The 16,444-nt window shown below is 46.1% G+C and overlaps 1 protein-coding gene across 1 annotated transcript in view; it reads right to left on the bottom strand.

Annotated features, from left to right (window-relative positions):
* Window positions 1–2,070: 2,070 nt before the first annotated feature.
* Window positions 2,071–16,444, bottom strand: part of LOC126543595 (uncharacterized) — a 123,240-nt gene continuing 108,866 nt past the window's right edge. Inside the window, exons 5-7 of the mRNA XM_055077762.1 lie at window positions 15,167–15,330; window positions 6,107–6,801; window positions 2,071–3,449 (exon numbers count right to left, since the gene is read on the bottom strand). Coding sequence (XP_054933737.1) covers window positions 6,290–6,801; window positions 15,167–15,330 — 676 coding nt within the window. The 3' untranslated portion in view covers window positions 2,071–3,449; window positions 6,107–6,289. The remainder of the gene's footprint in view (window positions 3,450–6,106; window positions 6,802–15,166; window positions 15,331–16,444) is intronic.

The raw sequence follows: 16,444 nt of genomic DNA, 5'->3' as shown, positions 1-16,444 counted from the left end.
TTACTGAAATAACCAGATTACCCAAATTAAATGCGTAAAAGAACTCCTTAAGTACGACTTACACACAACCTAGAGACATGATAGCTTCGATTTGTAATTACAATACATGAGAAAGTAATTTGAATATAAGAGAAATATAGTTTTGTCAGGTGGGAACGGAAATACAAAACCCTTTTTCCTTGCTTACGGGGGTATGAGCCATTGATGAGTCGCTGCTTGTAGCCTCTCTCTTACGGGGATATGAGCCATTACACTGCCCGGCACTGCCGACATGATTGTACCACCATTGTTTTTTATCGCACCCCGTGTCGCAGAATATCCGGTGTCGGTGTTGATCTCAACGGGGCCCGATAACGCTATTGCGTTCCACAATTAATGGCGAAGCTTAAGTGTCCTCCAAGTCTTTCTATGAACGCTAACAACATGGGGCAATAATCACAAAGGAATATTAGGAATATGTTAAAGATGTTAAGACAGGCACATAGGCTGGTATGATTATTCATCTGTACGTTACCATAAGCGGTAGCACGAAAAGATTTGTCCATTTCTCTATCTGAGTGCCTCTACCAACCGTTTTTCTTCTAGGCGAAGCGCGACACCCTAATCTCACCCAGAGTGTCTCTTCTATTCTCTTTGCAGAGATTGCTAAGTATTCTCTTGCAATAATTTTTTTTCTGCCGGTAACTCTGTGGACGAACTTATAATAATTTCGTGGTATACGTGCTGTCACAAGACGACCATGCTCTTTTATTTGTCGTCGAGTCGCATTGTGTTATTCGGGCGCATACCTATTTCTATTACAGTGTATCATATATTAATGTCGTGCTTCATATCTAATACAGAAATTTCGTGAAGCAATTCCAGATAGTACATCGCCCTCTCGAGCATTTGAACAGCCCCTCGACATACTTCATACGCCTTCGACGGAGAGATAACTCGAGCTTGTGCCTATATGGAAACAATGAATTTGTGAACTTATGTTACAAATGTTAGAGATACACCGAGAGTCTAAAGCTATATCCAGGTACATTATGATATCTCTTGGTTATTTACCAACACTTACAAGCTTTACGCTTGTGGGTATAGCGAGAGATGAGTGGTCTAGTGAAACAATGAATTTGTGAGCGCATGTTACAAATGCTACAGACGCACCAAAAACCTCAAGCTATATCGAGGTACAATTATGATATCTCTTGCTTAATCACCAACAGTCACAGAATTTACGCTGTAGTGACCTGTAAGGCCAATGTTAGATGATTGGCCTTGGATTTCACAGGCCTTTAAAGGCCTCCCGACCAGGTCCCATAACAAATTTTCATTATACAAAGCAAGTCGCAGAGCACCGTCTAAGTAGTCTAAGTAGTCTAAGGAGCATCCTACCATAACATTTTTTCCAAATAGTCTTTTTATTAGAGGAGGAGAAATTCAAACTTCATGATGCCATGCTGATACACTATCCTTCTGCCTCGACGAGCGTCCACAAGCGACTTTTCTTCCCCGCCTCCTCCTATACCGGAGCAAGGTTTGACTACGGGCTAGTTGGAATTCCATGGTATAAATCGTCACTTACAGCGCAAACATAGACGGAGGACAAAAAGGACGACGTAGACAAGCGCTGTCTTCCAACTGATTTTTATTTTCCCAAGAACACAGCAATAAAGTTCGCAAAGGGCGGGAAGGCTTCCTAGGGGTTCACTGCGCACAATGCGGCTGCGTCCCAATTTTTGAGGAGACGACCATCTTGGCTAGGCATCCCAATGAAAGTACCAGAATTATCATTAAAGCAGCAGCGATTGCCGATGGCGACTCGGTTAGTAAGCCATCTATCGCACTAACAGAAAAAGAACTGGGTTTCCTGAGATCGCACATGCGCTCTCGTTCAACTTAGGTAAAATTCTGAATGCATTCTCATGTCGGGTTGTTGCTTCTAGAGGGCGCCTTTGTCTGGGTGTTTTAGGGTATATACGTTTGTTTCTGAAAATAAAAATCAGTTGGAAGACAGCGCTTGCCTACGTCGTCCTTTTTGTCCTCCGTCTATGTTTGCGCTGTAAGTGACGACTTATACCTATACCGGAGCCGAGGGACCGTGATACGTTCACGTCGTGAGTACCGCCTCCTTTATGGGGGGCTATCATTTTCCCCCTTTATATACTGTTTACCTATTTATTTTTCCTGGGTGGCGCATTTCAAGTTTTCATGCTGCGCCTTCTGTTCTGAACAACTCACCTAAGTCAAGTGTCATAATCGATGACGTTGCAAGAAGTGAGTTTTACGTAGACACGTCCCTGGGCGTGTTACTTGGACTCTCTTGCTGGGATAGTGCTTCCTCGAGAGAGCGGACGAGCGGGCTTCTGCTGGACGTTTCAGCTGCTTTCTGTGCCGTGTAGGCACTTGATGCTTTGCAAGCACGATCACCACCGTGCGATCTACAGGATTCTTGTCTGAGTGCAGTGCCTAATCCTGGTGAGGGGCCTTTTAAAGTGAACATGTTCCTGACACAATCCACACAGTAAGAAAGTGATCGCATGTGCGAATATACATTCGTGGTAAATGGGGTAAATACACTCTTAAGCTAAATTACACACTTCAGGTCGCATTTGGCCAAACAACAATAATCACCTGTCTTGTCCGCATTTCCTCTCTCTAACTCTGCGAGCCCGGCACTTCTAAGTCACGAATGGCATGCGCGTTGTGAGCATGACAGAGCATTCTCGACAGGAAAGAAGCGAGTGCAGGGTTTTCAAGAAAGGAAACGCAAGCAAGACAGATAACGATTATTGTTCTGTGACAAATATACACCCCAAAGGGTGTACATTTGTTTAAGAGTTTGGGACACTGAAAGCACATCGTAAACGTTGAGAACGAACGCCTGTGACGGTACACGAGAAGCAACACTAGACAGCAGAATCTGCAACAGTTCGATTGTGAACATTGATACATTTTTCCATCACTCAGTTCTCAAATAATCATGAGCAAAATGTGCAATAATCAGGCAAAAGGCAATAAGTCCCAGTAAACGCAACTGTAGAGACACGAAGCTCATTATGAATGCTGTCACCATGCGGACACACTAAATACTCGTACAGCGAGCATCGCTGTTTTATGACAATTTTAGTTCACTAAAAGTTCGCTAAAGCGCGCACTGCGTACCATCGGTTTAACACTTACGTCGAACGGAGTGATTTCGTCTTGAAATTTTCTTCGTTTAGCCGACGTGGCAACAGTCTGGGACGTGCTGCAACGCTGTCCTTAGCATCTTGTGAAGAAGGAACCAGTGCATCATAGATCTGTGTGTCCTTGATTTATTTCACGCGTTCTGATTCGGAACTCTTGGGAACCACCACTACCATGTGTATTGTCTTCTAGTCGAACATTGTAGTGCGATCCTTTTTGCTTGAAATGCTAAGCACAGATGAAGAAGTGTCTAAGGAGAAGCTCCATGGTCCCACCTGAAAGCGAAAGCACAAAAAAATTAGCAAAGAGGTGCGCATGTTCAGTATTTTTATTGGATATGAAACAGATATTATCGCTACAAGGAAATTATTTGCATAAGTTCGCTTGATTGCGATATCGAGTCACGGTGATATTTATCCCCATTACATTAGCTCTAACTATGAATCGCCTTTCTCATGGTTTGCGTTCAAAGGCCCGGTTGAAGAGCGAAACAACGCTGTTGGCAGTGGAGAATGATACCCACTGTCGCTTTCTAAGTTAACAATGGTGTGCTCCATGTAACGCATTCGCGCTTACATTTCTCGAGTTGAAGCAGAATAGTAAAATTTTCTTTTTGAATTGTTGCACCAGTTATTAAACACACAGCCCTGATAGCACAAAAACATGTGCGATTGTCCCTGAATGGACTTCAACGAAGTTTAATAGCAATGGCTGGGTTCAGTACGAAATGGAAACGTACGTGTATGCTGCCAGGGTTTGTGTGCCATAATAACCAGGTTTTCGTTGTCTGTGGGCTAAGTTAGAAAAAACAATAACCTGTAGTTTATTCCATGGAATAATGAGTACATGATTCAGCAAAAATGAGACATCCACCCAATCGTAGCAACTGCTACAAAGGAAACCCATACGGGTTCTTCGAAAGAAAAGCCTCGCTGTTGAAAAAAAATTGTCCTGGGCCGGAACGAATTTTCCTTCAACTGTGAGGCTTTTCTTTCGAGGAACCCGTATGGGTTTCCTTTGTAGCAGTTGCTACGATTGGGTGGATGTCTCATTTTCCTTTGATTAAGTACTTCTCTAAACAATGCGGGCTTCCGCAGAACTATTACTTCAAACGTTGATGAGTACAATACCTACTGAAAAGATATCAATGGCTGGGGAGACTGCTGGAACCATATGTTCTGGAAAACCTGATTTTATCGCGCATTTTTATTTCGATTCCTGTGGAAACGTTGCTCCGCACACATAGAAATTTCCACAAAGTATTAGTTCAGAAATAAAGTGGTTACCTTGTTAACGTAAACAATGGAGCACGGAAATGAGTTTCTGAAATGAACTTATTTGGCTGTTTGTCAAAGCTCTTGCAGTCTCACTTGACACTGAGGGCAGCAAGTATTTCAATTGGATAATGACTGCAGCTGCTGAATTTATTCCACAGTAACGCCCAGTGCCTTCTGCTCTGCTCGATGGACAGCATATCTAAAAATGAGCTTAATGCAGTAACCGTAGCGTTAACAACGAGGGCACAAGGATTGTATAGGGAAAAACGCTACATTCAAGGCTGGTTTATTTCGGGGAAGAAGCAATCGATGCAAGTACGCACACATAGAATCATGCACCGAAATAATGGCAGTCTATAATTAACCCCTCGTAGAATATTACAATTTCTCGTTCATCATGTGGTGTGGTAATAGACTGCCATCAGGTTGGAGCATCATCCTTTGTACGTGCGTTTATCTAGCTGTCTTTCTTCCCTAAATAGAGCAGTCATGGTTGTAACGTTCGTCTTGTCAGCTTTCTGGTGTTCTCCCTAACTCTACAGTCGTTGCTTTAAGTATTAACCGACAAGCCAAGAAGAAGTCCTGCTGAAAATAAACATTTACTATTGCTCGTTCTTCTAACTCTAGCCTCTCTGCAAAATCAAGGGTCCAACGGCTTCACGTCGTCTCGTTGGAGATCATAGTAGTTGGAAGACACAGCGCTGAGAGATTAAAACTATGTTGAAAAATGTATAATATCCGTGACAGTCATGTTACTATTAACAAAATGCTGATAATGGTGCCAGTGGGGCAGACGAAACTTCTCATAACAAGCTTCGTCATGGTCGGTGCTATCTACTGTCTACTCCTGCCTATGTAATTCCTCAGTATAAGAGTCATCGTTGAATGACGTCCATTTGCCTTCATTTCCTACAAACTTTGTCCAACCTAAATGAACACGGTTCACTTCGGCTGAGCTTTTGTGTTTCTGGTTTCTTGCCACCTCCTGCAGTTCAGGGTAACGAACCGGAACTATTTGTGTTTGACCTCCCGGCCTTCACTTAACGATGGTTGTCAACATCACATTGCAAACAGACAGCGCCATTAGCCGTGACAAATATGCGGCAATACCGCGAACGCAATCCGTACTTATTGAGAATGCCCAGGAGCACTGCTTTTTCAACAATTTTTGATCCGCCCCGACATTCGAGCCTCAATTCACAGCACTTGGGAGATAAATGGACCACTGCACGGCCCCGAACGATCCGCACTTGTCAATATGGCCATTTCCGGTGGCCCATGTGACTCGTAACTTAATGGGGCCGGATAAATGCATTCAGCACAATTACTAGGCACCCAGCTGAACTCCGACAGCGACAACTCTGACTAAGCTAGATTTAAAAGAAGTGAAACTCACGCTTCTTGTTTGTGAGTTTTCAAAAAAATGGTTCACTGTATTATCGATGAACATGCGGTTATTTTGTGCTGAGAACACTTTGGAGACGAAGTTAGTGTAATTGAGAAAGGAAGACGCTGTCACTTGCTTTCTATATACGCATGTTTCTTTCTCGTGCAATTTATAGGCTGTCGAGTTTTTCAACACATCACCTTCAACAGATATCCCTAGCAAAGTTAAAACTGACAGAGACAACGGACTAGCTGTCTCGCTTTCCTACCTTGTCGTGGAGTCGGCACTCCGTCGTTTCGAAGCCGAAGCTGCAGCCTGAGCTCGACTTGACCACCGGAAAGCGGTAGCAGCAGCGGTGTGCCTCCAACAGGTGAGACTTGGACGATCGCTCTGTATCGGGACGGGTTTCACGGTCGCCGACCTCAGCTCCACCTCGTCCCAGGTTCCGGCATCACGTCTTCGACACCACCTTTTGTCGGGCCAGCGCGCTGTGATCGTTGCGGGGCTTGAAGGAGCCGACGTCGCCGACACCCGCGCTGGACTCGAAGCTGTCCGAGGAGCGGCAAAGCGAGCTCAACGTGCGCCACTTTCTCGCCACGTACTGCTTCATCATGCGCCGGAAGATGCGGCTGCCCAGGTTGTAGAGGATGAAGTTGACGGCGAAGTTTGTGTAGTACAGGAGCATGAAGTAGCGTTGCAGCAGCAACACGTAGTCCGGCACGGGCTGGTTGCTGATGGACAGCACGAAGACGTGTATACGCACCACGTAGCTGGGCAAGTTGAGGATGATGAAGACGCTGCATACGAGGAAAAGCATGCGGGACACGCTGATCTGGCTGGGGTTCATGAGCAGCCGCTCTGGGTACTGGTGGTGGACCTGCGTGCAGCCGTTGGCGGACACCGTGGTGGCGATGCCCTTGTTGCTAGTCGTCGGCGAGCAGCCGCTCGAAGTGTTGTGGTTGTCTGCGAGGAAGGATATGGGTATACGGACGTGTGAGATAAAAAAAAAAAAAAAAACGTCGTGTCCTCCTTTCGCCGAATGTAACAGCGTGTTACAATATAGTTATTGACATTGAGCACGTCCGGTTATTTCTAGGCATTCTTGTGATACACAAAAGGGAGGAAGGAATATGTGTGTTTCGGTTAAATTTGTCTTTGTGCACGTGTTAGCATTGATTACTTTTTAAGATGTTCATAGAGTTTAGCATGTGTAGGAAATGTGTAACGTACTCTGAATGATGTAATGTACTCGTATTGTTTAAACCGTTCTAACTATATCCAACGCCAAGCGAAATGGCAGAAAACCCGTCAAGATGCTGTGGTGCGACTTTTTGGTTCTTGGTTTGCATTTCTTCATATTAGAGGCTCGATTGCGCAACATTTGGACGACACACACGGAAGAGAAACACACACCACCTGAGCGCTACTTGCAACTATAGTTTTATTCCCTTGTCAATGGAATAAATACTGGAAGATACCCGGAGGGGGAGGGGGGGGGTGAGGTAACGACAAAAACAAAAAGATTTTTACAAACATGGCCATCCACCAATGCCAAGCCAGCTTTGTCATGTGATCATTTTTGACTTCGCAAAAAAGGAACCACGATACCAAATTCCTGATTCGCGCGTGAGGAAATCTATTTTCTTTACACTATAAGGGAGACTGATGGCATGCTCACGCACGTACTTCCCAAACGTGCAATCTCGTGACAATGATCACATGACAAATGATGACAAATGATCACATGACAAAGCTGGCTTGGGATTGGTTGATGGCCATGATTGTAAAAATCTTCTTGTTTTTGTCGTTACCCTCCCCCCACCCCGAGTATCTTCCAGTATTTATTCCATTGACAAGGGAATAAAACGATAGTTGCAAGTAGCGCTCTCTGGTGTGTGTTTCTCTTCTGTGTGTGTCGTCGAAATGTTGCGCAATCTAGCCTCTAATATGCTATACCAACACGCCCAGTCCTCAAGCTTTGCATTTCTTCAACAAGAATCAAGCTGAATAAATTGTGTTTGTGTATGTGTGCCTCGTGAGTGAAACATGCCTTTCTTTTTTGCTTATCACTGGAGTCAACTATACACACTGTACTTTATGCGATTTTTGAGCATGTTCTTTTAGTCGGCACACCGTCGTCTGGTTTCCGCGCTGTGAAGGCATCACTATGGATCGCTGATTAGCCCGGTGCAATAGATTGGTGCAGTTACCTGATGAATGGCTAATAGTTTAGATGCCGGGTTCATGGCTATACAGCAGTTAACGATGCTACGCCTAAGGAGATAGAAACAAAATAAAGTACTTAAGTGAGTTCAGTTCAGAATTTGCGCCAAAAAGTAAGCGCTCTTCTGCCTTGTGTCGGATGTAAAGTGTGTGCGTGTCTATGCGGGTACGTGTACACGTATGTATACGTGGTGCGCGTGTTTTTGTTGTGTGTGCTGTTCATTCTCTCGTCCCTCTGTTAAACTGAGTCCACCGTGTCATCTTCCTATTTATATATGGTATCACTCATTGCTTTTCCTAGAATGTCATTACTCTTACGTGTTCTCGCATGAGGTGATGAAAGTTTTATGCAGCAACATCCTTCTAGCGTTCATTTTAGAGCACAGCTCTAGGCACACGTTCTCGCGGCTAGCGTACGCATCGTACCTCGTAACCGAGCGAACAAGCAAAGCGCAAGGTAAGAGTGACCGCGGAGCGTAGCGGGCGATGAAAGACGGCCAGAGCGAAGACAGCGCGAGGAGAAATGCGGAGGAGAAGGGTTAGGCGAAACCACGAGTAGAAAAGCGTACTGCTGCGCAAGACGGACTATGGCAATGATGGCTACGAGATGGCGCTAGAGTTGCGCAGGTCATTAGGGTGCTGTCGGGGTTGATACGCGCAGCGTCCACGACGTCAGACCGTATAATGGAATCCCTATATTGCATTGTAAAGTAACCGGACAGCAGCCTGGCTGCTGGTGAACAACTACGAGATAAGATTTGAGGTGGCGCCTCGAGGTAGTAGCAGCCGCTTATAGATACATCTGTTGGCAAGGGTGATGACACAAGATAGTCGAATGTGGCGTTATCACAGTTCGTCAGTGGTTTGCCATAGGTACTTCCATGCGTTCCTCGCCTCCGTTCCGCTTGCGGGGTCGAGCGCATCGAGGCGCTCTACGTATCGTCTGTTCACCAAAGGGCTCCATGAGTGGAGCCTGTCTGCGGCGGCTGCTGTGAATCGCGGCCACGCGTCAGCCACGCGCTGCCTCTCGCAATCTCCCTAGTAGCGAGGCAGTCGCGCCACACTTCGCTCCGTTTGGAACGTGCCGCGCAAGACAGGTTGTCCGCACCAGCATATATATATATCGCGAAATGAAAACGTCTATAGAGCTGTGCTCAAACTTCGCATTAGCGAATGTCGTAATCGTCGCTGAATTTTTTAAAGCGAAGCTTTCTATGTTTCCCTGGTTCGGGCGTGAGCGCTGAAAACCCTCTGCAGGAAAGCCAACTTGGACCTTTGCGTAGAGCACTATTGTTTACATTCGCAGTACCGCGCCAGCGTCGACTGGCCGGCCTGTCACTGCCTGATAACGGTGCTAAGCGACCAGCTCAGCAAGAGTAGCGCATGTGGCACAAAGTTCACTGGAACCGCAAGGTGCGTCTCCTAGCCATGGCACCGCCCCTGTCGACCCCTGTCGCGATTGACTGAGCTTCCCTGCTTGTAGGAGACAGCAAGTACGCGTGAACACGGGCTCGTCTTAGGATCTTGAAAAAAAAAGTCAAAGCCCCTTTCTTAAACAAGATTGAATGCCGCGCTACCCAGGCGAACTGTATATATCTGCATTGTACAACGCGCGTGACGCAACTCATTCCAAGCCGTCACCATGGGTAGGACGCGGGTGAAGCGCACGGCGGAAGAGGCTGCCGCACGTGAACGTAAGCGCGAGTGCGATCATGCCCGTAAGGCTGATCCCGTGTATCGGCAACGGCATGCAGAAGCCATGTGGGAAACGCTTGTGCAGTCGAGATGGCCACTGGTCTTTTGTTCGTCAGCGTGTACATCAGACCGAACACGTCTCGTTTTGACGCGAGAACGTTCCTTGCACAAACGATGACGACGTTAAAGCCATATAATACGACGATACTCGTGTGCGGTGACTTTAACGTCGATGTGGCGAACGAGCACGGTAAATGGATCGAGAGTTTTATGCTAGATCGCTGCTCGCTGAAGATGCTACAGAGACCAACAACGGAACCCTGCTCCTGCATTGATCTTAAGTTTGCAAGCAGGCTGTGTCACGTTACAATGGCAGAGCCTCTGACCGTCTACCGCAGTGACCACAAGGCAAGTGTAGATTCGTCCGTGAAAGTGTGAGTGTGTGCCTGTAATAAACAGCTATCTGTATACATGATCTAAAATAAAGGCTACGCAACTTATGTAAATGTATCTTCATTCAACTTCAACGTTCAAAAATACAACCCTAAACAAGCAATGATATCACATATGCACAACGTCGGGTCGCTCAGCGTGCCTTGGTTTCGTTGCGGGGTCGTTAGCTTTGGACTTTAACTTTAATTCAGTTTGCATTGGCGGAAAGCTTCCTCAGTGCAATGCTTCCACAAGCGTTCACGGCGCCCTCAACACACGCCACATTCAGCTCGTTTAGCAGATCGCTTTCAAAGTACCGGCCCACGCATCTCTCTTCAAAACTAAGTAAGTGACGAAAACACAGTGCGCAAAGCTATCAGCTGTCGGCACACTCTGTCGGCATCGCAGATCGCTTTCAAAATACGACCCATGACGCCGCGTCAAACGTAGCCACCGCTGAAGCCCGGTTGATCACGGTTCAAAACGGTTCGACGCGGATGGAGAAGGCGCAGACTTAAACGATCGGAACGTCATCAGCGCACCTGGCGCCGCCACCTGCAGCAGCTTGCTTGCTGCTGCAGGTGGCATTAGTTCACGTTGCGCCTTCTTCCGCAGCAGTTCGTGTCGCCGCAGCGCTGTCGCATTTTCAGTAATTGCACCAAGACGACCGCAGCCGCTTACTGAAGAAGAACGGAAATGCTGAAATGCTGAGTATCAGGGTCAATGGAGATTACGCCACAAACAACTCAACGACTCTGCGCAGTGCGTGGAACTAGAGCGACACGCAACACGAGTTGCTTCTACTCGCCTCTGCTACGTCGTCTCGTGCCGGTCTCACTTAACAGTTTGGTGTTGCAACCACGCTTCTACGTTTCACGGTTCTCTCGCGGTCGTTCTTGGAACTATACAAACCACAGCAGCATACGACCAGGAAACACCACGTCCTTATTACGAAATGCTTGCGCATCATTTAGGCAGCTCCCAGAGGAGATTCTGCGTAGATTTTTTCTTTCTAAAATGTATTGGTGTTCCCGTAAGCTATGTTCTGTAAACTGGTAGCTCGCAGTGGTCAGAATGAACTCACGGTTCATACGCTCGCCAGCTTCAATGGAAGGCCTGCCTTGCTTTGCGCAGCACTCATCCAGTCGTCACACTAAACAGGCGCGAAAGCTGGTTCTCGGAGTTTCAGCAGTTGGCCTCTTCGATTATGCAGTTCCGGACGCGACTTCACAATTCCAAGTAAGTACAGCGGGGCGTTGCATTTCCGGAGGCGGCCGACGTTTGTGCGCAGGCGCGAGTAAGAGCGGGAGCGAGCAAGAAAATTTTGGGTATTTTGCTCTTTGAATGCGGGACTTTGCCTGGGTAGTACTGAGGAGAAGTTTCTTCGCTCGTTTTGTTTGCGTTTTGTATGAAGAGGGGAGGAGGGGGGGCAAATGCAGAGTAGCTGTTTAATAAACGTTAAAGTACGTCAGATGGTCAAAATTATTACGCAGTCCTCTACCAGGATGCGCCTTATAAAAAACCGCTGTTCTGGCGCGCAATATCCGGGATTCTTTTTCTAAAACTTCCTGGCGCAAAATAAAGAAAATTGCACTATGTAGCACCTAGTAGCTTGAGGGCAACTACACAAAGCCTGAAAACGTGGGCGACGCGCTCTTGTTGAACATACGAAGGATGCAAAATCGTCCTCAGCAAATGCACTCAGTGAACGCTGAACGCCTACGTGTTCCGGGACTCTACGCATGAAGGTCTTCTGGGCTTTATCATTTATGCTTTCTAAGAAAGGGAGCCTTTGCATGTACGCATGGAAGCGGCAACAGGTTCCAAAGAAAAGAGACAGAAGAACCAGAAAAAAAAACGTTGCCGAAGAAGATTAGATTGGCCTGCTCCAAAGATTGCACACGCCTGCGTAATTGGCTTTAGCTTTGTGCCTTCATGCATACCTTGAGCCAAGCCGCATAGGGTTAGATTTGATCCCCCAGCCAGAACAAAATCTTCTTCGTCATTGCAGTTTTCTTTGCGAAGAACCTCTATTATGTGCCTTTCGTGAAGTTTTGATTCCCTCTTTTTTTAAGTTATAGGCAAGGATTACTTTTCTTGGAACTTCCTTTTACTTGTCGATTTCTGTGAAACTCGTATCTCCGAAACTTCCGCTAACCGTTTACGAAGTTCGAACCTGTCAAATTACGTGCACGGAAGTGTAACGTGGTATCTGAGCTTTTTCATCCTCCCACTACTGACCAACAGCAGGGACGCCATCACTGACCGGTATGCGAGCTGTATTTTCTTACCTGGGTAGCTCATTTGGTGCGTTTGTACCCACTTGCGAACAGGATAATGGCCACGAACAGAATAAGAAAATTAAAAACTGACAGAATAGCAGTGACTAAGTTGTAGGTAGGGCTTATTTTTTTTCCGTTTTTGCCTGCTATGGGAAATAGGGTAGTCCTCGTATTTATTCTCCTGGAGAACTTCTCGCGCCGGGGAACTTATTGTTTATTTTATGTGTGTGGGATAATCGAGGGCAGCCCTCCGAAGTCTTCAAAATTCAATTCACCGCGGGTCTTACAAACAACATCTATCGGAGATAGGACAGTTGCAGCTTCGAGTAGACCAAGCACATGGTATTGTTTTAATGATAACGCCATCACATGATGGTGGCAAGATACATGTACTCTGTCACAAGACAGCTAGAGACAGTGTTGTTTGGAAATGTTCTCAACAACGAGGGAGAAAAAAAGCATGCATAGAAAGGCAGGGAGAGAGAGAGAGAGGAAAGGGGAAAGGCAGGGAGGTTAACCAGAGAAAAAGATCCGGTTGGCTACCCTACGCTGGGGAGAGAGGGGAGGGGAGGTAAAGTGGTAACAAAGTAGAGATAAGGAAAGGAAGGAGAATAGACACACAATCACAATCGGTCACTGTCACTGAATACTGTCATCGCACAGCACAGTGACACTTGAAGCACTGTCAACATCTGTTCAGGCTACAGCCGCCTGTCCAATTCTGTCGCCCTCATAAACCGCAACAGTGCACTCGTCGAGAAAGGCAGGGAGGTTAACCAGCGACGAAGCAGCCTGTTCTGCCCACGGTTTCGGGAGATGCGCTTCGACTCCACTCAGGAGAACGTACACAGCGGCTCAACTGCAATTGACGGCAAGTCATTTTGCATCGAACTTCTTGTGCTGAACTAGATTTACGAACAATCACCGATATTCGCTGCTCCTTCATTAAAAGGTCAGTGTTCTACTTGTACTACTTAAGTGTGATCCTGTATATTGTCTGTAGCTTGGAGTTTGGTTAGGCTTTCTTTGCTTTCTAGAACAGACGACAGTCCTACCTTTGGCAACAGCGGCTGTGACAAAATAGCCCACCTCCATTGTATCTGCCGACTGTACAGTACCCAGTGGCAACAGCTGTGTACTGCGCTATAACCGAGATGACAACTGAAGGAAAATAAGAAAATCAGATAGGCGCCACGATAGGCGCCTGCAATAAAGGCAGCTTAACTTCTAGTTCCATTCCTGACACGTATACAGGGTGTTTTTATTTATCTGCACCAAATTTTTTAAATATTGCCTACGGCAGCTAGCACAATTATAATCATTGATCTTATTTACTCGATGAGGCGGCCATCACTTCTACGAGAAATCAAGATGTTTAATTGAATAATAATGTAAATATGGTAATTCAATCTTGAATTATTTAATTTGCCCCACATATCAATCTACGAATTAGAGCAGCTGAGTTCGCACGGCGTATCCACTTGGAGCGACTTCTCTGGACAGCACCAGTTTCAAGATATGAATTTTCAAAGTGTCCATTGAAATGCATTGCTGTTCTAGTCACTTTTGTGCTTCAATGCATCAAACAGCGGTTTCTCAAAAAGGCAACTGGAACGCCAATGCATTTCGTTGGACCCTTTGAATATTATCTCACCCGCCGTGGTTGCTCAGTGGCTATGGTGTTGGGCTGCTGAGCACGAGGTCGCAGGATCGAATCCCGGCCACGGCGGCCGCATTTCGATGGGGGCGAAATGCGAAAACACCCGCGTACTTAGATTTAGGTGCACCAGGTGGTCAAAATTTCCGGAGTCCTCCACTACGGCGTGCCTCATAATCAGAAAGTGACTTTGGCACGTAAAACCCCATAATTTCATTTTTGAATATTATCTCGGAAGAGGTACTGTCCAGAGAATTCGTTCCAAGTGGGTACGCCGTGCGACCGCGTGCGCTATAATTGGTAGATTGAAATTTGTGGCGCAGAGTAATTAATTAAAAGTTAATTAGCGTAATCACGTAAACATTCAACTGAACATTTTGATTTCTCGTAGAAGTAATGGCCGCCTCATCGACTAATTTAGATAAGGGGTTATAATTGTGCTATCTGCCATAGGCAACCTTTAAAAAATTTGGTGCAGCCAAATAAAAGCACCCTGTATATAGTGTTGTCAGATTTGCGGAGAACGTGATGCCTGCCGCCTCAGATATTTGTTCACTGGGTTACGTTTCTGTATTCATCTTCTTTTCTTTTACTTTCTCTTCAGATTATTTTCCTCAACCACGTGCAGGCTACCTAACTCAACTCTCTTTTGGCTTCCTCCTTGCGTGCCTGCCTATCTATCAATCTCTCCGTCTCTCCGTCTATCCGTATGTCTATCCCTCTATCCGTCTATCCGTCTGCCTGTCTGCCTGCCTGTCTGTCTGTCTGTCTGTCTGTCTGTCTGTCTGTCTGTCTGTCTGTCTGTCTGTGTCTGCCTGTCTGTCTGTCTGTCTGTCTGTCTGTCTGTCTGTCTGTCTGTCTGTCTGTCTGTCTGTCTGTCTGTCTGTGTCTGTCTGTCTGTCTGTCTGTCTGTCTGTCTGTGTCTGGCTGTCTGTCTGTGTCTGTCTGTCTGTCTGTCTGTCTGTCTGTCTGTCTGTCTGTCTGTCTGTCTGTCTGTCTGTCTGTCTGTCTGTCTGATCCAGACATGATCAAGGCTTACCATGGTCTCCAGAGTTCAGTTGTACGCTGTTTACTCGCTGAAGCCTTCGACGTGCGTTGAATAGGTACAGAGCCCGGCCGATCATGAAGTTCATGATAACAATAAGGATGAAGGGCACTATGAGTGTGACCACCGTGTCCATGATGTTGGTGTAGTGCAGGATCCTGTAATAGCAGGCAAAAAAAGAAATACCCTATTGCACCGTGTCCGACGTACTTTGCTTCTTACGACAAAAGAGAAAGCAATACGCACAGTAAAGATTACGCAAATGCGGTTCTGATATCTGAGTGAATCCACATGCTCAGATTTTGAGGTCAGTGTGGTATAAGCAGCCTCGTCGCCTCGCGTCCTCTAATATAAATAATTTTTCATTGGTTGCCTTTTTTTTTGGAATAACTTAGTACATGCAGGAAAGGTCACCAAGTCAACACTTGCCTGTTTAAATTTCGGGCATTCTTTTTTACATTCAACTCAACCCTAGGCATCTTCTTTAACTCGAATAGTTTTATTTGCTTCTTTCACCTGTTTTAGTGGTTAGGCGGTGGTCGATGGTCGGTATTCGCACTCAGCAACGAAAACGTCGTTCATTCTTTGTTTGTTCGCTCGCTCATTCAATAATTTCCGGTTATTCGCTTACATTGAAAACCATTGCCCAGGGTTACTAAAAACTGTTTTTGTTGTTGGCTTTGCTTTCCATATGGTGATTACCACGTGCAAGTTTCACGCATGCGGGGCGTTCGCATCATGTTCAACAGAAAAGAACGTGATGTAACGTGGCGCAGATAATGAAATGTTGTAGTAATCAAGCGGTTTCTTTAGGAAAATGTGAGTCCAAAAGAATGCCTTCCTTGTTCAAATTTTGAGATATCTTTTGTGTTGCAAACACAGTCCTGTAAACACAAGGGTATTTGATCTTTATTTACACCTCAAATATATGTAAATGTGACTTGTCAGAGTTCGGTCTGACACCGGAAAGTGTCTATTGGACTATATGTATTACAAAAGCGTCGCGGGAACACCGACTCTTTCCCAAACTGCATATCTAGTTCAATCATTTACATGGGATAAGGTTCATTCCGTCTTTTAGGGCGCCTTTTAATGCGAGCAGCATTCTTTGCTAACTACAGCCGTTTTGATCGAGGTGAACAGTGGTGGCAGCGGATGCTGCACAGTGAAATGCTGGCGGACCAACTCAGGGCTGTCCAGAGGGCCCGTGTGATGGCAGAGGGGCTCGGCCTCTCTGTACCAACGTGGGAGCGGCCCGCATCAGTTCCAGAC

This window comes from Dermacentor andersoni, chromosome 10, assembly GCF_023375885.2.
Source record: "Dermacentor andersoni chromosome 10, qqDerAnde1_hic_scaffold, whole genome shotgun sequence".
NCBI classification, from domain to species: domain Eukaryota; kingdom Metazoa; phylum Arthropoda; class Arachnida; order Ixodida; family Ixodidae; genus Dermacentor; species Dermacentor andersoni.
This window is presented reverse-complemented; position numbering and strand designations above follow the sequence as displayed.